This window comes from Brienomyrus brachyistius, chromosome 15 (genome assembly GCF_023856365.1).
Source record: "Brienomyrus brachyistius isolate T26 chromosome 15, BBRACH_0.4, whole genome shotgun sequence".
NCBI lineage: Eukaryota > Metazoa > Chordata > Actinopteri > Osteoglossiformes > Mormyridae > Brienomyrus > Brienomyrus brachyistius.
The window spans coordinates 6,822,638-6,850,175 of record NC_064547.1 but is presented as its reverse complement, the minus strand read 5'-3'; the positions used below and the strand labels follow the sequence as shown (position 1 = coordinate 6,850,175).

Sequence of the window (27,538 nt, the reverse complement as noted above, 5' to 3'; positions counted from 1 at the left end):
ACCTCAATGGAAAAAGCAAAGAATATAACATAATTAAGTGTTCTTATATTTAAATTCCCTATGATCAATCAACCGTAATACGAATAGCACTTATTCAGCGGCAGCGCTAGCTGTGTGCTATAAGGGAGGTCTATAGTGGAAAGCAAAGGGGATCTTTTATAATAACCAGGCAAACGCCAATAGCATATGGCCAAAAGAGTCACAAATGCTAAAACTGCTGAAAAGATAACTGATCAGAACCAGTCCTCCCCCTACTCCCCACACACCAGTATATCTCCTTTCCTTTGATTACATATATCTTATATAATACACATTTAGGTCAAGCCTTAAACTTAAGAAGGACGTTAAAAGGTGTTCTTCAAAGATAATGGAATCAGAGTTCTTAATCCGAGACAGATTCCATCTGGCTCACATTTGGAAGATACAAATTCAGTTTGAAAAATTCGTACGTTTCGAAAGCATTATCCGCGGGTTTTTGACCGGACAAAAGCAAGAAGCTTTATCGCTTTGGGTCCATTCCCTGATTATATACCAATTACAGCAAGTAAGATACTGCTTTGGCGTCCCTGTGTGAGGCTGGATGGATGGTGCGTTTTATCTGAAAGGGGAAGCCAATGGAAGGTAAGGGTAGGTCAAGAAATTCCCAATAAACAAAGTTCAATGAGGTTAAGCAATAACTGACTCTTAGCCCTCGCAACATAATCATCTATAAGCATTCATTTAGATTTCCGAGGCTTTCTGATTCCTGAGAGTTTAACCTTCCTAGCTACATAAACATGCTTATTTAACAGCATGACAGGGGTTCGATAACTAACATGTAGTCAGTCTATTTTCTATAGTATGGTTTTGAAACAGGTCTGAAAAAAATCCAATGTGAATAGAACGTGCTTTTTATGGAAACAGATTTTGACTAATAAAAAAAGGGGAAAAAAAACAGTAGAGTGCAGATATAAAGTTTCTCTTTCAATCACACTCAAACTTTTTTTTGAGTTTAAATCATCTTTTTTAAAATGAATGCGAATCTCTACCTGCAAAGTTATTCTTGACTTATTTCGAGACTGTTCGGTTTCCGTTAAAACTGTTAAGAACGATTTCCTGTGAAAGTGCAACGTGGGCCTCAATTTAACCGGTGTTTTCACTGGGGAAACTGAGGCAGAAAACAAAAGCGGAATGAAATGTAGGAGATATCATGTTGCCAACAATTCTCTAAGTGATACATCACTTGGAAGAGAGTGCGAAAAAAAAAATGTCATTACAAAACCTTCCCAGCTGTTAAATCTCATAGCAACAACAAAAAAAATGGGGAGGAAAGCCATTATGGCACTTGTGAAATGCCGTGTTCATAATGCCTGAAATAAGGGCATCTGTAAGCACAGTATGATATGACATGCATAATATGAGGGCCAATCCATTGAACACCACTGTAAATGATACGTAAGTGGACTAGTATGGTTTCGAAATAGTCTGATGTTGTTAGCTACGCTTTATGATGGCTCTACGGGGGATGCTCTGTCAGATCTGTGAAAAGCAGCTACTGCTATTCCTGTGGTTTGTCTTAGGTTATCTTTAGTATGAGCAGCAGTGGAAACGCAAATCACAAACTGCTGCGGCCATAATTTTCAGCCATTCATTTTGATAACCACGAACCACACTGAGTGCTGCTCGGCCCATGCTATGATTGTATGCTTGCGTGATTCAGCAAGCTGCAGTGTGAGCTCGCAAACAGAAAAGCTTCACTTAGACGCAGTGGCACAGTATAAACGTCACTTCGGCTTCGCCCTGCCTCTTGATTGCAGGAAGAAACCGGAATATAAGCCGGAAAGCCAAAAACACGAGGAAAACATTCCGGATGAACTGGGAAAACACGAAATACACACAGGGAGCTGTTTTCCGACCAGCAACAATCTCAGAATCTAAGCAAATAATATATTTTTTTTAATTTGCATCCATCTATGGAGGAAGGTGACTTGTATGGCCCTGATGGACTGATCCCAGGTGTAGCTTGCATTACAAGCTGGGGAAGACCATAACTCACCATGTCCCTAAACGGATAAAGCATTCATAAAATGGGATGGATGGATGGTACCTTGTATTTGCTATGATTGCAGATAGCCAGCAGTAGTAATACCCAGCAGGCTCACCCCACATTTTCAAAAACATTAAATAGCAAATTTTATGACCATTCTACTGTAAATTATTAAACAATGAGCTGGAATAATTACCTGGTTTTGGAATGTTTTGGATCATCGGAATGAACGGATCGCGGCAACTTAGACAGACAGATCCTCCATTTAGCAAACGGAATATATATAAATGAATCAATGGTTTATGATTTTATCATGCTATTGTTTTCCGTTGCCAAATGAACAATACACTCTGTAGGCAGACACAGCTCAATTAGTGGGCTTATGTGAGCATGAGGTAGACTGCAATAACTGAATACTAATGTTTGTTCATTCACCCTAAAGGTCCTAATTTCTTTACTGGGCTTACAGGTGAGTTTGCTGCATTACCTGGCCTTTAGCATGCTAATTAAAACACATTATGTAAAATCTACAGGACTCTAGTCCTCAAAGACCACATTAGGCATCCTTAATTCACCTGCTGTATTGACACCTGCACATTAACCTCATTAGTCCTTTCATATAGCGGTAGCATGCTGTTCTGGCATTGATGCATAGGAAGTTGTGTCTTAGTATCATAGGCTGGCTGAGTTGTCATTCAAATCTTTAAACTAAAACAAACCAATCACATTCAAGCATACCCACATCCCACATATGACAATACACATGACATGAGAGTCATCTTGACAGCAGGGATTGCCACTTACTGATTGTTTAGAGCATGAATAATACCTAAAGTTATTGTAAAGGAAAGACAAGTGAATACACTGATGCACTTAGGTCTAGAAAACCATAATATTGTCTTACAATGCATGAAATTAAATCACGAAGACCAACCACAAATATTATACATAAACATGGAAATCTCACAGGAGACTATATTTCCAGCCAACATTACATACAATCGTAAAGTCTCTTACATAACACTTCATGAAATAATCATTTAATCAATTGTCAAAAAAAATTGAATTCATTTTTATTGTTGTACTCAACGGATTCTGTTCGATTTTGCAAAGAGTCAAGGATGAGATATTCAAATTACTGTCGGCGGTCGTTAATGGGTGCCGCACTTTATAGATGAAAATGTAGGAATTCCCAGAACCCAGAACTCCATTTGCAAGATGGAAGTTATGAAATAAATGGGGAACTTTTGCAAAGCAGACCGGGAGACACATGACACTCACGTGATCAGAACAAAAGGGCTAATTTTGTCGATTTTACCCACAGTGCCAAAGTGTATATTATGTGATACTCTGCCTCTCTGCAACATTCAAAGAGAATTTCAGGGGTATTACAGCATCCTTGACCTAAATGGGAGGGTAAGTCGATTTTTGTTAATGGTCTTTGGCACAGGAAACTGAAAAACCATTCATTTAAAACTTTTCATCTACTTTCTGAGCATCATTGCAAATGGTGATGTCATTCTTGGGGAGAAATTTGGAGGGGAACTTAACTTTCCATGAATTTCCAGTACATAGGTGTCTTATAAATGGCAGGTTAGCTTGTCCACTCCTGCTTTCACCCCTGATGGTATGTGGAGTTCACCAGAGCTATGTTATAGGGTGCGGGTACACATGACCCGGACTCATTAGAGGATAGCATAATGAAGTAATAGAACATCAGTGATTGCTCTTAAACTCCAGGCTGTGAGGAACGACAGGATTGTGCTGGCGAGCCCAGGATTGAACAAGGGAAGTCTGTAAGAGAGTCAAAATTAATAAAACACACTAGGAGTACATAATGTGATGCTTAATAATAAATATGTTTACCAAGTAAATCATTTTCCAGGTTTTACATTTATACATTTCATTGTTTTTTTTTAATTGTATGGAAGGAAATTTGGAAAATGACCCGACATAATGACACATAAGAAAACAAACGCTTATTGTGCATCTTCACTCTACCACACACGCCGCCTAAAAGGTCGCCAGCATCCAGGAATCCCCAGATGCGGATTCCGTTTGAGACACATAGCTTTGGCTTGTCAAAGGTGAAAAACTCTTATCGATTCATTTGATTTACAATATTACCTAAAACCCCCCCAACCTTGACCTGGAAAAGTGGCTATGAGATGGATGGATGATGGGATGGATGGATCTTACCTAAGGCCATTAACTTTAGCTATGCCTTACCACTTAGGCATTTGATTGGGCTAATTACTTCAGTAATTGAACTCATTTGACTTTCTACCTCACTGTATGGCTTGGTGGTTGTTTAAATAGCTGGAAGAAGATAAATCCTAGTTAAACGGAAGGGTCAAAAGCAAAAGATTAAGCTGGTCCTCCTGATGCTGCGGGTCTCTCACCAAATATAGCCGTACTAAATAACGTTTCACAATCAGCGCGGTGCCAGCACAGTCCAGACAAAGACAAGATGCTGGGAAAGCATGGTAAAACTGCTGACCTAGCCTGCTCTAGACCCGGTAGCTTATAAACACTGCTTGAGTCTTTTCCAAAGCTCCTCGGTATAGATCTGTCACATGGATCAATACTAGACAACTGCACAGAAACCCAGTAAGTAGTACTCTGTTTCTTGAGTGAATATTATACTGAAGTGTCGAGACTTTAAACGGTCATGTCATGATGTCGGCCAAAATATAGGGAGAATTCATAAAGTAAATGAGTCTTTATTGATAGAAATCCTATTCGCTTTTAAAGCAGGAGCCCCAGTTGTTTAGCAGGTAAGCGTAAACATCATTCTTGGGCCTGCAATTTGGATGCATCTCTCACACTCACACAGCTGTTTTACGGAACTATATTTAAAGCTAATATAAATGATTATCCTGTGTACGACGGGTCGTAGGCGACGTATTGAGCAGACTGTGTTTATCACTGCCGGAATCTCGTCTACCTTATGTATAATTGCCTCCACGTGAGTCACATCTTCAGTAAATGGCAGGCCATGTTGCTGTAGGAGTAGGTGGAATGACGACTGAAAATATGTGCATCAAAAAGGTGATTCCACGGAGGGAAAAGCGGGAAGTTCTGTAATTATCAGCGGCCAGGGAGACGGGGACATAAACTTGGGAATCGATAGAACTGAAGGATTTTCAGATCTCTGAGAGGAACTGCTGAACAGAAGCACAACTCGAGCTCACTGTGTTGCAAGCAAATGGGCAAAATGTAAAACAGACAAGCATTTCTTTGATTGGCAGTTGCATGCATTGGCTGTAATTAAACATTATAAAAGGGTAACATTGCAGCAAATTCCTAATTTCTGCTTACTTTCAAAGGCTAGTCACTGGCATTCCAAAGTCTCTAAAGTTATCAATTTGAAACATGTTATTTTGTGAAGTAAAATCCATTAATTTCCAATAACATTACCCGGTTCTTGAGTAGGCATTGCTCATTATACTCATTAGAATCTTGTTGCCAGCATTTTTGATCTGTGCTTGCTTCAGTAGAGGAGTCTTTCTCTGATGTTGACCTCAATTCTTTTCGTAGGACATTCCTCGGTCCCATTCATTGGTTTATCCTATACATATCTCTCGCACTCTCATCCCATTACGTCATCATTTATAATGCCGATCTCTCATTGGCTATTCACAGAATATGTAAATATTCTCATATCAGAAGGCGGGAAACATTGCCACTGCTACAGGCACTATTGCTAACTCCCATTCTAATAAGTTCTACTGAGAATTACAACGAAGCATATATACTACAATATTAATACCTTAATTAACGCCAGGTTTATTTCTCCAGTGTTTGACTGTTTCAAAAATACATCAAATAAAATTTTATAAAGCAGGTTCCCTGCGAAAAAGAGGAGGATTTATGACTATCGTAAGAATATTTTAAGAAGACAAGCTCAATAATTTAACCGAAAACTTTATTCTGGGGGAATTCAGGAAAACTCTCGAAAAAGTTATTTTTATGTACATGATCAAGACATGATTCGTGTTAATATTTTCACAGTTAAATGCTCTTGTATTGTGATAAGGCTAAATTAATATCTGATGCAGACACAAAGACTCAATTAGAAAGGAACAGGGATAGAAATCACATCACTGACCAGTGCATGATCGCCAAACGTATAATGTCTCTGAACTTCAAACATGAGATTCAAACAGAAACGTAAAAAAACCTAAAGGACAATATTAGCTAAATTGGGGTCAGATTTAGAAAAGATTTGCAGGCAAAATCTGTACGTTGGTCCTACCAGCACATTCACTCCTGAAATCATTTCGGTCATTATGCCACAGTGCCTTTATATTTCTATTTTCTGTCAGTTTCTTATTGTTTAGAAAGACCAGTTAATACGTTAAACCCTCGAAAAGGTCGCACAACACAGCAGAGCTATCCACAGCAATTGCACGATATAAAAACGCTCTAACTGTACTTATCTGCAAAAATAAACTTAATATTTTTATTTAAATATACACATAGGAAGTTTTAGATATGTAAAGAATACGAGAACACTTGACTGACAGTAAGGGATGCTGAAAAATTTTCGGATAATTTTCCGTTTTAAACGCATCTTCTTGACTTGGTTTCTTGCCAGCTTTGGGTAAACGTCACCGATTTTCTATTTGCGTTACTCATTTCAAATTTGAATTTTTGTTTTCGTATTGCATACTTAAGGGACAGTATAAAAAATAAATCATGGTAAAGAAGTGTGAGGTTTTATGTCACTGCTGAATCCCCAAGGCAAATAATATTCTATAAAGTGGTGATATCCTTAGCCAACCCCCTCTGTGAATTCCTGACAGCCAGCTCCACACTCCTACATGCAAGGATAATCTTATGTATACGTCTTTACCACCGTTAAACTCCTAACAATTTGATTGTTACATTAATTATATAAATATCTTGGAGTAAATTACAATTATAATTACGTTTTTACATGAATTCCTGTTGTCAGTAATAATTTCACTTATGTCTAATTTAACTCATTACAGCAATATCAAATTACAGAAAAGCACGAGTTTCCCTGCCCATCCCCTGAAAAGACACCTCCTGAAACGTAGTTACGCAGCCACTAAATATATCTTAAGCCGGCAGTGACAGACAGAAGGAAATCCCAGCTCTGTTTATCCAACAGGGGGCAGCAGATGAGAGGAAGAGGAAGAGAATCGGGAGCGAACGCGCAAAAGCGAGCAAAGGAGACAAGGAGATTGTCTGACTGTGGTGACAGCGGAGAGAAATACACATTTGGGTTTTGACAAGAACAAGGCATTGTTATACCGAGATTAAACATCCCAACATGCAAATCCTTTTTATTAACTACCAATAAAAGCGTCAAATGCAGCTATTTCTGCCGCAAATCCCACCACATCATCCCAGCGTCTTCATTTGTTTTCTCCTCCTATTGTAATTTTAATATATGGCTTTTTTTTTTGTATATACACGGTAATCAAGGGGAAATACTTTTACTTTATCTGTTGCATCTTAACGCTGGACTCAAGAGTCCCCAGCACAGTTACAAAAAAAGATGTAAAAAAAATCATCTACGTTGTTATCCTTATTTACTTGTTCCCTTCAAATAAATAGATGAATAAACTGCTTGCTTTTTATATGTCACGGATAGACAAACGTCACTAAATAACAGTGCTGTTAATAAAATACATCCTGAGAGCAGGTTTTAGCTGGAGTGATTGTCCCAGACGGAACACCTTTGCCAGAACATTAGAAATCGAATATGTTCCTTTGATACGTTATTAAAAGGAATATGATATAACAGGAATTAACGTCGGACAACAATTTCCACTGTAATGCGGGTATCGCAGAAGCGCGGCCGTCCTTATTCATATGAGATAGGGAATATTTTCCTTCTATAGAGGGAAAAAGTATCCAGATGTGCAAACATTCAACTGAATGCCACTTTTATTTGAGTTTTGGCCGTCGTTCAGAAAAACCAGTAGACAAGTTAGCCGGCAGTCTTTTTCCACCCCATTTACATAATTTCATGCATATTTTATACCCCAGTATTACATCTTTTAGTAGTGGTCATATTTAATTTGAATATTTTGTAAAACGTAGCATTTGTTTTAATAAATTATTCTGTTGCTACACGACCACTGAGTGGGTTCCAACTGCATATTAAGCAAATGCAGTATACAGGAATTAGTCTTTACATCTAGGGTACGCACCGCGTGTTCATAAAAAATTCAGTTTTACATGTACGTATTGATATTATTATAATTACTATTTAATGAAGCAAGTTTATTGAAGGGAATACTCCGCGGCAGCACTTTTGGTATACATACCGTTTTCCCCCTCTCCTATACCTGCGTCCCAGCCTTATACCACTACATACGCACATGCGTACACACAAACATGCGCCCGCACACACACCGCTAACTCCCTCCTTCACTTCCACTCTGACATCTGCAAGCATTCTCTATTCAGTTCAAATCCCAATCTCAAAAGTAGAGATGGGTATAAGACAGGAGACCTGGAACCATAAAAATACTCCGTCAATATTAAAAGAAAAGATGGGATAATCCCGATGGAAAATAAAAATTCAGCACTAAGCCAATTAAAAAGAATTGCGGGACACCGGAGCATTTCACCAGCAGTGGATGGATCGTCAAACCGAGCGTGGAGGAACTGGGGGGGTGTGTGACAGTAGCCCGGGGCGAGCGAACTTCAGCTGGCCCGTTACTTTGGCGGTTCGAAGGCAGTCTTTGCCATTCACGTGTGGTGTGGGGGGGGTCTCTAATCCACAGACTGACCCCTGCCAGGTGACATGTCGGAGTCCTAATTCCACAGCACATGATGCCGAAGGGCGGTGATCGAACTGTAAGCCAGTAGGAGCCGTGACCGAACACCCCTCCCCCACCTCACAACTACATCCCAGCGGTGCAAGTGCACCTTATTCATAACCTACACATCCCCAATCATTACGTCCTGGGCCCCTGCCAAACCAAACTCTTCAGCTGTGCCAGGATTTAATGCCCCCCCCTTTTGATATGTGGTCCAGAAATCTCAGAGGTCTTTCCAGGGTCCACTAACCCTATATCATTTACGGGGATTTTCACTGCCTCTGTGTGCACCTATTCTCTTGGGTAGATCACAGCAAAGCGATACCACTCCATATGCCATTGGTACTCTGCATTATCATAACAAGACAATTACTACTTTGGAACAGCATGGAAATTTTGTGATGATTCGTTTTGTTTTTGGTCCAACGTTCCTTGTAAATTGCAGTAGACGGAGTAAAATCTCTGCTCTCTTAGCTTTATAAGGGGAAGACAGTGTTAGTCATTTTAAACGGCTTGTTGACATGCAGCTCTGCTTACAGGCGCCTGAATTTCTATATGTGGCCTGGTATCCGTCTCAGCTAAGTCTGAGTTTAGATAAAGATCTGTAATGGTCACATGGGTGTGCGGTGACGCTTTCGTAACATCTCCTTCGTCATGTATGCTTTTCTGCTTTGTGCTGTCTTGCACCTGTTAGCGTAGCATTAGAATGGTATGCTGGTGTAAATATCTATACATACAAGTTCATTATAGGTTTGGGACAGGGAGTGACTCAGTGGGATAAGTGATTGGGCCTGTGATTGGAATATCACCGGTTCACCTGGCTTCAGCAGAACAGTCAGATGTCCATGGGCCCTTGAGCAAGGCCCTCAATCCCCAGCACCATACACTGGCTGACTCTGCACTGTGACAAAACCTCCCCCCCCCCACCCCAAGCTATTTATCACTTTCTTATTTTATACATTTATATATATGATCCTTGCACTGTACTCAGGACACAAATTTACTTTCGAAATCAAAGTAATACTTTTAAGGCTTGCCACGGATTTGCCCCTTGCTGTCTATTTGACCTTGTGCATCCCTGCACCCCCAGTCCGTACACTAAGATCCTTGGATTCAAAACTCCTCCCGCTTCCAAAGTTTAGATTGTTTTCTGTCAGTGGCATGACATTTAGTGTTGTTGCACTGATACTCTGGAATGCCCTTCCACTGTGTTTGTCAAATGTACAGTGCATTACATCACTCAGGGTCCGTATTTGAATCATTTTGTAATGTTTCTCTTGCCTGCTTTGCCTGTTTTCTATATTACTATTATTACATAATTGTTCAACTGTTTTACATCATGTTGTATTAGTCTTTACAATCAGACCACACACTGCATGTTCATGAAAAAAAAACACTTTTTTTGTATTGGTAGATAATTACTATTTCAGTAAGCAGTATCATAGAAGGGAATATTCAGAAGCAGCACTTTGGTAAACATATTGTCTTTTTTTTTTTTTTAATAAATAATTACTATTACTGTATTTCACTGTGCATGTGCGCAACAAGAAAAAAATCTGACTTTGACATGAGATACTGCTTATGGAGAGGCTGGCCGGCGTCACGCGTCTGCTCATTTTTCAGATGGCTGCATCCGGGATCCCGCATATGCCCGCGAGTTCTGTTTCACCTTTGGTTTTATATAAAACGCATCGCTGTTACCCGAGGTGCAGCTGATTCTCCCGCTGAACAAAACGTCAGGCGACATGGGAGCCGGTTCGTGAAAATCAGATGTTCTCAGATGCTTTCCAGCATTCGTGAGGGTTAAACAGACCTTCAGCGCTTTTATAGCTTCAGGTAAATTTGAAGCCCGGGTATGGACTGCTGCCCGGTCCTGGCTTATTCCGTGCCTTCTGCCCATAGCTTCCGGAATAAGCTCCGCAGCCAGGCGTAGGACAAGCAAATAGAGAAAATGGATGGATGGATATTTCAAAAACTGTAGCAATGATATTTGAAGGAAAGAAACTGTTTTACAATCAGGGTTGAGACCAGGGCTTTGCGCTAAGGCGAGCTAGGGGGCGCTATGCGGCTCAGCGAGTTAGGCTTCTGTGACTGGAAGGTTGTTAGCTTGAATCCCATTCCTGGTAGTATAGTCACATGTCCACTAGACACTTTAATAAGGCCCTAAACGCTCCAGGGGCACCAAATAAATGGCCTGACCCTGTGGTCAGACTCCAAACTTTGTTCTCAACCGTATTTATATCTCAGAACAGAGCAAGATGGGGCATGTGAAAAGTAGGACTCCAATGTACTTGAAAATAGCAAATAAAACATCATTTCATTTCCAACGTAGTGCACTCCTGTCCATGCAACTGAATTTCAACTGACCTCCCAAAAAGGCCCTGGTTTCATCTGATTCTGGGTACTGTCGCAACTACAGCTGCAAGGCCTGCACAGATGCAGAGGACATCCCCAGCAGGTACCTGCGATTTATCCGCGCTGCGCGGGGTACAGTGTGACAGGCGTGTCTGTAATGAAGCCAGAGACCAGCGAAGTCCTCCAAAGTTCAAACGCTGTGCGCTGACACCTCCCTGCAATAAGAGAGCGGGAGCTTGGGGTTAACACATGGGGAGGTTTCGGGATCAAGCGTGATCATCTTTGTGATTGTTTAATAAGACATTCCAACAAAGGACAAAATAAAAATCACTGATTCACCAGGGTTTAATTACCTTGGCTGCACCATACCAGGCTGTGTGCAATATTTCAGTTCAGACTGAAATTATCGGCCAAAATGCTAATGCAAGTTTATCTATGCTAATGCAAGCATATTTTATTGCATTTTTGAAAAGAAAAGTCATAAATAATGCAAGTTACTCAACGCCACAAATTTGGAAGGCCACAGACATGTGGCTGATCGACACTGTCATTTAAGAAAATAATAATAACAATTGGAAATCTAGGGAGAAAAAAAAGAGACAGAATAAGGTAGAGTCTAAATTAGAGGATTTGTGGACATGGTTAGTTTCTTTTCATAATCTGCCTATTAGCACTTAACTACTTGCAATTCACAAAACCATGACAGGGACACTAATAGTGATGAATTCACAGTACTGGGGCTTGTGTCCCTAGAGGAATAATTTTTTTCATACTCCCTCCTAAATCCATTTGAGCATACCCAGGAAGATAACATAGACAGGAATAACTGTACTGCAATAATAGGTGTGAAATTTTCATCTTGTGGCAAGTATATTCTGTATCGGTGTAAACTTTAAAAGAATCTTATTTGATTTTAATTCTGCCGAGTGCCATGCTGAATTTCCTGCCTTGTCACTTAATATACAGGGATACTGAGGCCTACAAGTGGGTTTGTAAACACATTAGATACTTTGTTTTTGACATTTTTATATTTTCCTTTTTTTTATTCTCGGTACTGTAAACTTGCATTGTTAGTGTGGAAACATCAACAACAAAAAATTTGCTAAATGATAGCTAAGATGTGAATAAACTGGGATTAGAGGCTTGTAGAGTATCTTTCGCAAAGACCTGGCAGATTTTCAACATTTGACGCATACTGTTGTACTGCTCGCAGTGGAAACATGTGCAATACCCTGGAATACACACTAATAAACCAAATATGACAACTAATGTCACATAGTGCTTTTAATTTTGATTTTATAGATGTGACAGTTGGGATCCACATCACTCCTCCTCCATTCTACTGCAGGTGACTGTTTCCGTAGGAACAGATGCTGGGCCATAAACGACAATCAATCCCACTTCTTCCATCAAAAAAATAATCAAAGGCGAAAGGAGACAGTTACTGAAGCAGGAACCTGCTTGGTCACCAGAATATCCCCAAATCGTGGAAATCTGAGCATTAAAAAGGAAAATCACTGACAGATTCACGTGACAGGGCATAATTAAACCAATAAAGAAGACGTGGAATGGCAAACTCTAGCCAACTTCACAGAAAGACATTTTCCATGTATTTATCCTTATCGTTGAAAAATTGGATCACGCTATAAATAAATAATAGCTCTTCTCGTCCTTCTGGGCTGAATGCCAGTTTTTTTTAAACATGTAAAGGACAAAAGCATGCGGTAAAGACAATTAAATAGGAAATACTTGTCCTAGTCTAGTCCCAGCAGCCATTTTCATTTATTGGGTATATAAAACCACACTGACACTTCCCTTTGTCTTATTAACTCAGCGTGTGGCTTCACACCACAATCAACCCAACACATTACAGCTCTATCATTACAGTGTTGTGCTTTATTAACAAACACATTTTAAGGTAGGACACGATCTACTGCAACTAAAGGGTTTATATATGAATTGCGCACCGTCTCGGCCGTTGTCTTGGTTGTATCACTGGCTGAATCACACTCGGTGCCTGGCGGTGCACACAGGTACAAGAACACTGACCCACAGATGATTCGGGCAGATACCTTATTGATACCAGAGGGCAGCAGGTCACGGAGATAAAGCTGAAAGCCTTCCAGGACATCCAGGATCACCATCTTGACCCATATTACTCGATGCAATCTGCTTGTATTTCAACGTAAATTCCCTACAGTAAAACTGGCATACGAGCTGGGATACACTTCCCTTTTAAAACAAATCTGTGAGACATTACATACAGTATATGCAACTTATGGGGCACTGTTATCAAGCATATTGCATTCCTATGGCTTTGGCTGCTCACATAGCTATTTTTTTTATAATAATGATTAAAAATGGTAGAAGAGAGTTACGATGGCATCGTCTGTCCTGGGACCTGAACCTGGAAGATTAAAATCAAGAAGTCCAACTTCCTAATTAAGGGAAGTCGCAACGGTTTATCGCACAATTCGATATTCACACTGGTGACTTGCACGTTAAAAGGCTGTTAGACCGCTAGACTTCCATAACAGAAGTTTGTTTATTTAATCAGCGTCTGGGTACCGCTGACAGTTTGATGAAACATTCTATCCCTCAGTGGTTTACCGTGCCATTGACCTGCCACCCTGTAGGTTGTGTCGAGAAAAACACACTTTTAAAACGCATCAAACGGCGCCAAACCTACAGTTTACAGCACGGGTGCGTTTTTAAGTCAAAAGCAGGCTTGTTTCCATTTCCCGACAGGTCCTGTGAAGAACCCGCTATAAGTAACTGCAATTAGGCCGGCCTGTGAGTTCTTAAGCGAGGATTAGCTCTTCGGCATTGATGACTAACGGGCTTTTCTGAGATGTCATTAGCAAAATTGAATATTATTATTATTTTTTAAACGTGGAGAATAGGCATACTGATCTACATTTTCTCCCCCCATACTGTGTCCCCCCCCTGAATGGACTCCAGGGATATTTTCTTATTCAGAAAGAACCTTTCAAGGTTGAATAAAAGAAATGGCGACGGGGTCCCTGAGAGCGGGAAGTGATCATCATTTTCACCTTCAACTCTTCTTTGATGTGGCAGAGTCAATTTTTAATCAGCAACCATCACACTGGGCTTCATTTCTCCTCACAAAGTCCCATTACTCTGGCACTTTCTGGAAGGGGGTGATAAGGACAATGCTCTCCTTTTTCTCCCCGTTCATAGAGCCCAGCGTATGAGTCCCTTTGGAGGGGATTGATAAAAAAAAAAAAATGAGCACGTAAGGAGAAAGGTCACCCATCCGCCAGGGTTAACCCTTTATCCACAAAAGGGGGGGGGGGGGGGGGGTGGGGCTGCTTGTACCCAAGGAAAGGGGGAGACAGCATGAGGAGTTAAAATGTTACGGTCTGAACGTTTCTGTGTTTCTCTGGGGCGGAGTCACTGTAGAGCTGCGTTTTAAACAATGCTGGGAGGTGTGTGAATGTGGAAACCCAGCTTATTCTATTAGACTTCATAAAGAAGGAAGCATCCCCCTTTCCTCAAAAAGCTCAATGAGTTCATCGTGCCCACTACGAGCAGCGCAGAGTCGCCGTCTTGGATGGAGCGTGTGATTGGGTCTCCTCCGCTGCCGCCCCGCGCCTCGGGAGCGATCGGGTTTCTCGGGAGCCTGACCAGTGACCCGGTTCGGAGGTCGTGCCGAAACGCCCACGGATCGTTCTGGCTAATCAGGCCCGATTTGAGCTGGCATCCCCCTGTCCTCATTAGCGGCCTAATCGGGTGCAGATGTCGCTCACATTGTGTACTTTCTGTTTCGGTTCTAAAGGCCAATTTGGGGAGTACGCTGCCGAAGCCATTCCAGCCTGGTCGCGGATGCAGAAAGTTTACATTACTGTAAGCTGATGGGGCTCGTTTACATCGGGCCTCATATTCTGACAGTGTATCATGTGGGCATTATTACATATTGAAATAATGAGAAATATCTGAAACGAACCTTACAGCCTTCAGTCTATAAACCATAAAACTTGACAGCACCTCATGGATAAAATGTACGACTCTCAACCCACAGTAAAAATCAAAACAAAATATCGATAGAAAACAATTATAAATAAATAAAAAAAAATAATCAAACAGCATGCTTTAAATAAAATGACCAAAACATCAATTAAAAATCAGATTAAAATGCTGCACAAATGCAAACATATACACCATGCATGTATTTATAAATAATAATAACTTGCTCCAGACCTATAACACTGATGGGCTGTCACAGGTATGTGCACTTAGAGGAGGAGAAGGACCTCCGGGGTTTATATCATTGGATAAAAATACCAATTACCTTCCTGCAACAGAACAGAACCCAGGCTTTGCTGTGTCTTATAAGTCATCTTTTAGTCCTGTCTTTAACGACAGCACTGTAAGGTTAAGGAATTGACATACACAGTGAATTCTGGGCAATCGAGAGTCCTGAGAGCCTTGTTTTAATGCAGAAGTAATTATCCACTTACTCTTTTGTGTAATTGTCAAAATCCCCTGCTTGACTAAAAATGTGTACGGTTCGCATGAAGATGCAAATTCTGGATGAATCCACAGCACCGAAGCTGCGATTTTTTTCAAAAGCGTACTAACATTTTCCAGAGGACCACACGCGCAAAACCACACGTTCATTAAGTGAAATTACTTCAGGAAGTTAAGAATGAGAAAGATCCCAGTTTTGGTCTCTTTGTATGAAAAAATGCAATCCTTGTTGAGAATTACAGCTAGTCTTTGGCAAAAGGGAGGATGGGGGAGGGAGGGGGGGGAGTTGGCTTCACATTAATCTGCTAGCCAAGCTAAAATGAGTTTAGCACACATCAAAAGCATGCTTATCCTCAGAAAACCTCACCATGCTCTCAAGGACAACAAATGATCATTTTTGTGATTGTTTCCGATTTCCTGGCTTAAGTGCTAACCCTAAAAAGCAGTGACATTTAATTGCCTGCATTATGTATCTGTATGATTTTTTTATTATTTTTTTTAAAGAGTTTTGCAGCAAGGGTGTAAATGATGAATCCCGCTAATGAGCCCTGCCTCTCCTCATTAAAATGTATAATCCCTCGGGAAAAAAATGTCACTTTCTTAATGTTGTCCTGCATCCTGGGGATAACAGAGGGTACCACGTTAAAGCTTCCAGATTTCCTAACAGTCTGTCATTAGCACGGGAAAAATAGCCCCCTTTGCAAAGGGCAGAAGCATTTCACAGAAGTAGCATTAAGGTTGTGCTATTTAATTGTACCTCGTATTTTGTTTTGATGTATGTGTCGGTATATAGACTACACACATACTACAGACTATACATATGAGAAGTCCGTTCAAAGACGATTCCATTAGGGCTCTACATTGCCAGAAAGTCCATTGGAGATGTGGTCTGAGCAATAACTCTTTTTTGGTGGTTGAAGCAGGATTATAGTACATGTTTGTTTTTTTGCGCTTGCTGCCTGGTTCCTAGGTCATTAACTCTGTTGGTTTGCTGATTTATTTATTAATCCACAGGCTCGCAGCTACACTGGCAGGCGAAAATCATATTGCTGAAGCGGGACTCATCATCATTGTCCTTGTCGTTTCATACAGCCACAGGAGTTATTAAAGTTATTAATAATTCCACTTATATGTGCCTTTAAAATGCACTTGCAGACAGACAAGATGTGTTAACACAACACCTTGGAATCCAATCTGATTTTCGACAAAATACTACATAGTTAGAATAAAAACCATTTGACAATATTTGCAGTCTAGTTAGCAGCTATACTATACATTTGGACAAACCAATCTGTTATAATCCTAGATATATTGCTGTATATTGCTTCTATTCATAAATCTGTCATCAACATACAGATGTCACCAACAAAACTCTCACAAGGAAAAAACAGGCATAATTTTGGAAAAAAAAGCCTACAGCAATCACAGATCCAGAATAATAAAATGGGCAATAATTTCTGTCAAGGGTATTAATTAGAAACAGGGAAAAAAAACAATGCGGTGAATCATCACTTTTGGCAGGGGAATGAAAATGGTAGCGACAAAGCATAAACTCGAGAGAAATGAGGGTTTATCAGAATGTGTGACAAGGGGAGAAGGTGATTCATTTTCCCTGCTATTTACGAACGGGCGGGATCTGCGGACAGCTACGGGAGCCGATTCCCTGGCAACACCGTGCCCTCGGGGCCTGTACAGATGCCATGGAGAAACAAGTGTCGCCTGCCTTCAACAAGGCAGAAAAAATGTCGCCGGTGTGACCGCAGGAGGGGTACGGTGACAGATTACTGATCCATGCATGCTGCACACGCACAAAGGCCTACGGTATACATATACCAAAATCTAATATTTATAACAAGAGCATCAGTAAAAATATATATATATATATATATCAATGAGTCAGTGATTGTCACTTATAATGACAGTCTGTTCTTGCTATAGAGAAGCTGCATTTAAACACATCTTGGTTATTTAAATGCAATGTCAACAAGTCATTTAGCACCGTCGGCGATTTATGCCACGTTTTTCAGTCTCGTGTTCATTTTAATTATTATTTTTTGATTGGTTTTCTTCCATAGCTGCACCACGCACAGCCTCAATCTCTACGGCGAGCTGGCTCATCTTCTCCGACCAGAACTCCGAGCTCTCCTGGAGCTGTACAGAGAGCTCCCCCACCCGTTGGATCCAGTAGGACTTATCCTGTGCCTCCCCGGGATCCACTCTCGTTAAGTTGCCTGTCGGTTCCCATTCAGCAGTCAAGAAGGGCCCTCGTCGGGGAGTGGGGGGCCGATGTGAGATGGCGGCCGGGTCGGGGGGGCCAGGCTCAATGCGGGGGGGGTGTGAGCTGGCAGAGAGGAAACCTTTGTGGAAGAGCCCTGAGGGTGAGGTGTCCAGCACTCTTTAACCTCCGTTCAAGCTGTTTACGTTGGGCCTGCTCGTCCTCCAACTGCCTCCTCTGATCCGCGTTCTCCAGATTCAGAGCGCTAAGCTAGGAGAAAGGAAACAGAAGTAGCCAGTGACTAGGGCATGGAAATGCTCTTTAACTGACTGCTGCATAGCTACTTAATTGAGTTATTTACCCTACAAGGAAAGCCAGACGTCCTCATGATCAGGTTTCGCTGTTTCCATCATATTTTGCGTAAAATCAGTACAGACTTCACAAAAGAAAACGAATCCCTCATACTATGATGAAACTCTAAGGGAGCCGACCGGACAAAATAACATTAGTTTCAAACATGTTTGAATATTGTAAAAGTTTCCTTTTCCAAAAGAAATGTTTTCATTGGTCACCTTGAAGCTTAGAGTTGCTGAGCGCTATGATCGAAGGCAGAAAAACTTCTGGGTGTCCTCCTTGACTCGTGACTTTGGGGTCATGATAATATTGCATTCGTTGCAGAGAAGGATGGCAAATACGAATTTTTTTTCAATGTGTAAAAACACAAAAGCACTTTTCAATCCATGCAGGAGTAGACATGAATGAAAGAATAGCAAATCAAAGTCAAATAAAGGCTATACAAAAAAGTCAAACATGAAATAGAAGGGACAAGTTCAAATTTACCGATATGACCAAAAGAGCAGATTTTTGTAAAATCTAACACAATTCACTGCAATTTTTTTGCAATTCAATTTATAATGTCCAGCTACTATGAGACTTTTACCTGATCTAAATGCAGGGATCCTGTAGGATCAGATCCTCCCTGTAATATAAATGTAACATATATATAACAATGTTTGAGAAACATTGGCTGTGGTATTGTACCTCGCAAATGTAAAGGCTTTTCTGAACTGATGTCCTCTACGTGTTTAATACAAGTGCGTGGAAAAAAATACAGCAGTACAATTTTCACATGAAGAAAACCTACCCAAAGCATTAGAGACAGAGGGTTAAATACATTTTTCCAAACCATGAAACAAAACAAACTGTTTCCTAATGTGTTTAAAACCTGCACATGGGCTTATTCGAGCTGGAAAAAATGGACAGAATTACACTAGACCAAAAAAAAAAAAAAACAGAATTACCAGGGACAGAGGGAAAACATAATTATCTTTTATTTTTGCACTATAATTACACTTTAAGTACAACTACATTGTGGGTTCTACACTGACAGGAAAAATAACATGAATTAGAACAGCGGGGATTCAACTGAATAAGGTCACAGAACCATTTTTTTTGTGTGTTTGTAACTAAAGGAAAGCCCTGGCTATTTATTTACAGCAGCTGGTCTGGAGCTGCATGTCTGCCACTATCACCCGCTTGCGGCAGCAATAAGGGCAGAGGGGGCTCGCACCGCAAACGGCCAAAACCAGACGGAGGCCGACCGGACAGCTTTCCGCGAGGCGTTCCGCGGCTCAGGCACAGAAACCACTGCAAGTTTGTAAGTATTTTGTTTATCACCTGTACTCCAGCTTGGACAAACCGTCATCCCAACATGTCAGCTGAAACAATTATCTACCGGATGACTCGCGCTCATCAGCTCGCGGGAAGCTATGGTCCAAAGATGGCAGACGTGTGGGTGGGTGGAGCCCCACCTCTGGCGGGCGCTGACACGCGCAGCAGGGCCGCGGAGGCACTGGGGCACGTTCCAGCCACGTGGGGTTTCAGGATGGGCCCCCGTCGTGTGGCTGCATCCCCCGACAACTGCTGGGCGCAGAATCACCTGATGACAGGCCACGACTTTACAGGTCGTATGGTGGCATTTTACACCGGGGCCGGTGACATCGGTGAGAACAGGGGCCCGCCGTCAGTTCCAGGTGTGGACAGCAGAGCTTCCCTCTTTAAATTTATAAAAATAAAATGGCAAAAAAATGAAAATCTGCTCATGGTAAAAAAGAATAAATAAAAATGTGTCCCACTGTGTGATTAACCGCATCGTTGGCTTTGTGATTTCCTCATTCCTGGGAACGTTTAAAAGTGTGAAGAATGATGTTTATTTATTTTAAACAAAACTCCATTTCAAGGAATAAAACGTATAGACAAAACAACAGGTAACTGAACAACCCAAACAAACTGTTATTGACATTCATTCATTTTTAAATTTATGGTGATTCAACTGATAATTATACAATGGCTGTAAAACTGTCATACACAAAAGTCAGAAAGCCTTTTTGTCCAAAATGAATCACCACATTCCTGTTCATCTGTGTCGCTTGATTTAAACACCACTTTCACAATTATGTTACTGTATTTAAACCCCCATAAAAGCCTAAATGCCCCAACTGTATTTTACCTCAGTTATAAATCGTGTTCTCTCTCATCTCAACAAACTGGCACGATACAACTAGACAAATGAGTATAACCAAATAAAAGCGAGTCTCTTTAGATATATCATACAATTCCACTATGAAATAAAGACTTTTTTTCCCCTTCCCTTTACTATAACTGAAAGTGTATTCACTCCATCTCATTTCATTCATACTTGAACATCAATTACGCTGTTATGAATCACAGGCATAGAAATTAGAAATCAAATCCTATTGAGCTCCATTCTAGACAGGGAAATCTATGCAGATTAGACAGGGGCAATTTAGCTTTGCCTTCCACGCTCATTTTCTTACCATTACTTGGAAATGAAGTAAGACATTCCATTATTATTTGGACTGAAACATCAGCACCAGAGTTGCTGAAATTACCTTGATTTTTTTTTTTTGCTTGAGCTAGTGGAGTCATTATTTCAAACATCTTAGTCTGAATCAATATCAGTAATGATTCATTCGTTTGATTAAGAAGTGAGTCCATCTGTAGGTGTCAGGTAATTACCAGGATGACCTATAATGAGAATATTTCACAATCCTCTAACTTCACCAGCTTGTTCCCTCAACAGCGTAATGACTTCCTGGTCAGCTGTTTTATAACACTTTTATGCTTCTGAGGTTTTGCTCAAAGATCAGTAGCTAGAGCTTGGCTGCTCTTGCTGTTTTTCTGGGAATAAAAATTTCTGTGGAAACGCGGGTGAAAATAGGTGTGAATTCAGGAGATTGGGATACGTTCCACTTAATGAAAGAGGGTTCAGAGCGGGCAACAAAAACCAAGCTGTAGCATTTTTAGTGATGCGGATTCTCCACACGCTGCTACTTTTCAATGGCATTTACTCGACATACTTTGCATTTTAAAGAGCGTTGAAGAGATGTTTTTCGATACACAGGAATGCAGCGATCTCTTTCATAAATAACGATCGCTAACCAAGGTGTACGCGTATACATATTTTGATGTGGAAAGTAGAACGGGGAGGCGATACTTTGTCAGGCTTTCAATGGAACTATAAAAATTTGTTAGACACTTGTTATGGGAATTTCTCATACAGTAGCTGTCAGAAATTACTAAACTAGTTTGAGAAGAATACATAAGTGTTTTTAAGTATGGGGAACAATTCTGGTTCCTGTTTCAACCAAGGGAGTTCTGTGGAGCATCAGTTCAGGCGAGGCAGTCAGCTGTTACCTGTTGGTTCAGCAGAACGATGGATTCCATGCTTGCTTTCAGCTTGGACTGCATGTCTTCCATTCTGCTGAGGTTCTGGGTCACCAGGCTAACCGTCTTGCTCCTTGAGGACAAACAAAACGGCCTACCATTAGCACAAAGGATGAGAGACTCATGGGGCTTCTATAAACGCTGCCAATCGGATGCGACGTGACTCTTTTAAGAAGGTGGATGTGAGGAAGACCTTGAGCAGGGCGACTTGTTGGAGAACAAACCCGGTAGCTGGGTCCCAGCTGCACTTCATTTAAATTTCTTAACTAATGTTAAAATATGCAGCCTTGTGTCTATATATAGGCGACTGTGGAGCATTGAGATGTATTACTAATAAATTTCAACTTAAGAGAGCACCATATTTAAAAAAAGAAATGAACTGTCAAAAGTGACAGTTTTCTGACTTTATTCTGCAACATGAATAGCTCAATGAGTCATTCCTTCTTTTAAACAAACTTTTTTTCAAACTTCGTCTGGGCCTATTTATTTTTTAATGTTAAAGACGTTCTTATCTGCGGGCCAGGGTGCTCTGATTAAGGCAAATGTTGAAGCTTAACATCCCGTTTTGCACATCTAAGTAATGACGATCACGTTAAAAATACGGCACCGATTTAATGTGTAAAACTATTCCTTTGTTATCAAGAAAACATGTCAGACGACGAGGCACCTAAGAGTGCCACAATTCAATGCAAAATAAGTTCTGATTTTCTTAAATTAACTGCTACTAACAGATATAACAGATGACTTTTCAGTTATTAATAAAAACAGACATAACTTATAACACACAAAACTAACAAATTACATACAGCTTTCTAAAGACTTGGAAACAGCCATTTAATAAACAACAGCAACAATTACTAATATTCTAATACTACTATTAATAATAGTAATAATACTACAAATAATACAGCTACTACTGCTAATAATAATAATAATAATAAGCAGTACTTGTGGAATAAATCAATGTCTATAGAGGCCTCCCCTACCACAGACTCACATTCTCCAATATGACGTGTGGTTAGACAAACTGGTGTCTCTAAAATGCAATTAGTTTATGATTTTGCAGCAAAGTGTGCCCTGTGATAGACTGCCTCTCGGCCAGGGTCTCCCCTGCCCTGAGTTCTGTACTTCCAGGTATAGGCTGCAGGCTTTCAGCAATCCAGTGTTGGGTAAGTGGTTATAAAAGATTGCTGGATGGAGCAGTAATATAGTACTGATGGAATACTTGTAATTTTATATACAAATGATACACAGGGCCTCTGTGTCTGGGATCTGTTTAAACACGGGCTGTATCACCAGCCCAGCCAATTACCGTTTATGAAGCAGCACAGAAGGTTAATCTTCTCAAAGAGAGACTCAGAGGTTTTCCATGATGCTTGTATGGAAAGAAGCCGGTCATGCCCGAGCTGCATATTCATCGGTGGCCTAATGAATTCCACCCCCTCCCCCACGCAAACTTTCCAGCCTATTAGCGAGAGCTTAAAACACACAGCCGCGGATGCTAAGTACCCATTACAGACCTTCACAAACAAGAGACAAACATTTTCCATGACATGCCCCTGAAATGCCCACAACTCTCATCTGACCTTTTCAAACCTACTGTACCAATATGAGCGTTTCATTCCAGAAGAATAATGAGGGATTGTACTAAAAAACATGTCAAAAAAGTGTTAAATGAAAGACATAGGAAGTTCCAGGTCATCATGAGCCAAATATCGCACTAATTTCTCCTGTGTCAAATGATACGACATTTCATCTAATAAAATAAAATTTGCACATTTTCTAAATCCAAACACACACACTAATGAAACATTATTATTATTTGTAATAAACATTCTAGTTGTATGTGTTAAAATAAAATACCTGCAGGTCAAGCTCAAGTTTTGTCAAATCCAATTTCTACTCTGAAAAAAAAAGTATACCAGGAGTGAAATTTCTCCAGCCTGCGCCCGATTAGCGCTTAATATCGAGCCGCTGTTACGGTAACGGCTAAATTCACGCCAGTAATCACCAGGTATGTGCCAATTAGGAGGGAAATGCCGGCCTGTTTTCTGGTCACGCTGCTGGTGCTGACAGCTCATCACGGGCAATACGGCAGTCAGAGTGAGAGCAGCTCAGTGGCAGGACAGGGTCAGTCGCCTTCGAAGCGTCCCTATCTCCTCACCCCCCCGCACCCCGATCCTCACTGCTGCCACCGTCCGAGTGACAAAGGGGAGCAGAGGACAGATGACCAGTGACACATAGCTCTGAGCCTGCAAGTTGCCTAAACTGTCCAGATACTGCTACTTAATTATTAATATAGGACATTTTTATTTTCTTATTACCGGACATTTGGATGCATTTTTTTTTTTAGACCCATAAACTGCAGAGTTGCAGTAACTTTGCGTTTTACAAAAAAAGGAAAATAAAGAATGGAAATAAATCACACCTCAGGGCTGGGCTTTGTGTGTGTGTGTTTGTGTGTGTGTGTTTGTGTCTGTATGTATTTATGTGTGTGTGTGTTTGGGGGGGAGGGGACTGGGCTATGTGTATATAACATTGTGGGGAACAAATGTCCCCACAATGTGATAAAATGTGTTGTCTTTCTGGTCCCACCAAGGGGAAACTCAATTTCATAAAAATCTATGACTGCAGTAAAAAATATATATATTTTTTAGGGCTTCTTCCCTAGCCTGTCCCTGTGCTACCCGGGACAGAAACCAGACCCCCTGCGACCCGGCACCAGGTAAGTGGCAGAAAGACGGATGAAATATTATTACCGTTATTAAGTACTTCATGCTCAGCAATGTAGCGACTGAGTTATTGAAAAGGAGGTTTCACTTATGATGGACACAAAAGTTCAGAAATTACTATATTCGGTTATAGCAGATGGAAAGAATCTTTTCAGACCGCATTGTGCTGAGTCAGCTGTGATGTGCCATAGGAGGGAATCCATTCAGATGTCTCTGAGAAATGTATAATGTTATAATTTGGGTGTACGAGCTATCTTACTAAAGGCTGATTTGCATGCAAATAAAACAACTTTATCTCCGTAATCCACAATATCCATATGTGCCACGAAAATGCTTCTCAAGTTATAAAAATCACCTTTATTGGGTAGAAGGCTGAAAAAGAAGCACTACAGCACCATAAATTCAGAATAAGAGATGGAGACAAGTAACAAACAAAGGAGAGGGACTTGATTGAACACCCTTATCTCAGTCCAGATGATAATACTCATTTTATTAAAGCCATTTAACATCTACATATAAACTTTTTTTTTCAATTACTGAAATGCACAAAAGAAGCCATCCATCTCGCAGCCGCGTTTTAACGTGGCCATTAAAATGATTGACAGCCGCAAGCCCCGCGAAGGCAGCAAAAGTCAGCGAACAGATGGGTTTAGGGTTAAAACCGAGAGAAGCAAGGTTTCATTACGTATGTGGATCAGGGACAGGGGGCAGCAGTGAGCCTGAGAGGGAGTGGGCGGGGCGGGCAATCAGCAGTTATACCCTTTAATGCTTTACTCCCTTAGCAGGATTAACAGATCACTGATGAATATTATTCGACAGGCTCAGACACACAGGTTCATGGATTCTTTATTGCACAAGACAAAGTTTGAATTATTTATCTCGTATGACCCCATGGCTGATTCAGGTGTAGCTGAAACACACGTTTAACTGTCAAAATGGCTTGCAGTTGTTTTATTTTAATAATTTACTTTTTCTTATCAGTTATGTGGTGCTTAAGAATCTCCTTTCGTAAGTATTAGCTTGGTTATCTGACCAGTGGCTAAATGTGTTTGTTAACCATGCAGGATCTGAAATAAGAACAAAGTGGAATTAAACTTTTAATAGTGAAATTTAAAAAGTATTTTATTCGAACCAGCTAACTGCTGGTATTAGTCACAAGCATCATGCTTTAATTACAGCCAAATGCTTCTGTATAAATTAACTTGTGCACTATTTTTGTCCTTCAGGAGTTCTTCCAGTGGCGTGTTTATGGGGACAGTCCAGAGTATGAATGTGTAGAATGTGATCAAGTTCCCGCTCAGATTTCTTATCCGCAGTGCTGAGAAAAGCCATACGTCTACAGTGTATCTCACCTCTTTGATGTCACAGAAGCAAAAGTCACTAAATCGTATAACACCGAGCCTTAGCAGTGTGTGTATGCGCGCGCGTGTGTGTGTGTGTGTGTGTGTGCATTATAGCTGAGAATGCGGTTCTACTAAAACGACGTTTGACTGAATAGTGGAAAGCATTCCTCAGTCCACCTTCAATGGAGATCTTTCAACCAATGAACAAAGAACGTGCATGATCCATGAAGTGCTATTTCATGGAAGACACACACACACACACAGAGGACCTTTACAATCACTTTACAAGAAGGAATTCTAAATTTACATTTTTGCACTGAACAAGCAATACACGCAGGGACACACACGCACACACACCAATAAAATAAGCCCGTGACACTTGCAGACGGTTACAGAGGTATTCAGACGCCCTCTCTGGTATGGTCGCTGCAGACACCACGCAAAGCAGGGTACTTACTCGTCCACCTCAAGGTGACCTCTGGGCTGATTGAGAAGTGCTTGCTGATTAGAGGAGTGACTGTCCACGGCCTGAGCAGGACAGGGGGGGGGGAGTAGACGTTCATTAACTCTCTGCACATTAACAGTGATGAAAAGCAACAGAAAGCTTACACATTCCTGACCAGGCCGATTGGACAAGGGGTCCGGTTATCACTGTGAAAACGATGAGGGAGAGCTACTGTCCATCACATCCTTCAACCTCCGGCGCCACTCGGCTCGGAATAACATGCGTTTGCAACTTGTCGCAACCTTTCTTTGCGACAAATCCTGAACCAGCACTGTAGAGAATTCGGAATACACATATCTCGTCTCCACGTTAATATAGATATAACGTTCGCATCACATCGCCAAGGTCTCTCTCGAACCGAGGTGGGCCCATACGGTACTGACACTTTGTGGATCGTGTAGGTCCTGCCGATTGAAAGTCGCCCTTGAGAAATGTGTTACGTCCTCTCAAAGAAGGATTCCGGAATACCGGAGTTATCTGAGAGAGGATTTAAGTCATACAAAGAATGTCTATTTAACAGCCCCTTTTAAAGAAGGAAAAAAAAACTTAAAAAAAAGTGGGATATTATTTTTTTCCCCCCAGATACTCCTCATTTAAAATCTGTCCAGAGGCAATGCCAGTATAACCATTCATTTGCTCACCAATCTCTCAAGCACACACTTCAAGACTTTAGTGTACTGCGAGGAAAAGCACACCTTGGGAAACAGTGAAAGACAGCAAGAATATTTCCAGGGCTTTGCATGACAGATCGGTGATTGGAATTAAATAAAAATTCACCCCCAGCATTTCAAACTCAGGAAGTAACGTGGATCACGGAACGGAGAAAAAAAAAAAAGTTTAGCACTGAACTTTAAAATGAGAAATTTCAGTCATACTTAGCAGAGCCTACGTGTTTTCACACCCCCCTCGCGCACCATTAACCAAAGCAAATGTAAATGGAAATAATAAGACCGGCTTCTTCAGTCCGATTCACTCGCCTGTACCTTTAAACGCTCAATCTCCCTCTGCTTTTCATTACTCGTGGCCTTCAGCTTCTCGAGTTCCACCTCCATCGCGTCTTTGGTTTCTCGCAAATGGCTGCAAGAGCAAACATGATAGGATTTTACCGCCAGAGCATTTTAATGATGTCATTTAAAGGAAGCGGTACTACGTGATGGCTAATGACCACCAAATCCGGACTGGAACGAGGGAGCCCGGGAACATCACCCAGTTCAAGACAGGCGCTTGCCGGATGGTAAATGGGTCACTTCTAATTTATACCATTTCATCTTTCAGCACGACGGTGATCTAAATCTTGACAAACTTTTTTATAGTTACTTAT

At 40.9% G+C, this 27,538-nt stretch overlaps 2 protein-coding genes across 3 annotated transcripts in view; both read right to left on the bottom strand.

Moving 5' to 3' along the window:
* Positions 1–27,538, bottom strand: part of zc2hc1a (zinc finger, C2HC-type containing 1A) — a 170,167-nt gene that overhangs the window by 79,456 nt on the left and 63,173 nt on the right. The gene's annotated exons all lie outside the window — the stretch shown is intronic.
* Positions 16,043–27,538, bottom strand: part of LOC125708550 (rootletin-like) — a 112,704-nt gene continuing 101,208 nt past the window's right edge. Inside the window, exons 21-24 of one of the 2 annotated variants that reach the window (XM_048976160.1) lie at positions 27,201–27,294; positions 26,170–26,240; positions 21,608–21,710; positions 16,043–18,160 (exon numbers count right to left, since the gene is read on the bottom strand). In XM_048976160.1, the coding sequence (XP_048832117.1) occupies positions 17,996–18,160; positions 21,608–21,710; positions 26,170–26,240; positions 27,201–27,294 (433 nt within the window). In that variant the 3' untranslated portion in view covers positions 16,043–17,995. Of the gene's footprint in view, positions 18,161–19,267; positions 19,946–21,607; positions 21,711–26,169; positions 26,241–27,200; positions 27,295–27,538 lie in introns of those variants that run through there. The other variant, XM_048976161.1, reaches the window with a different exon arrangement.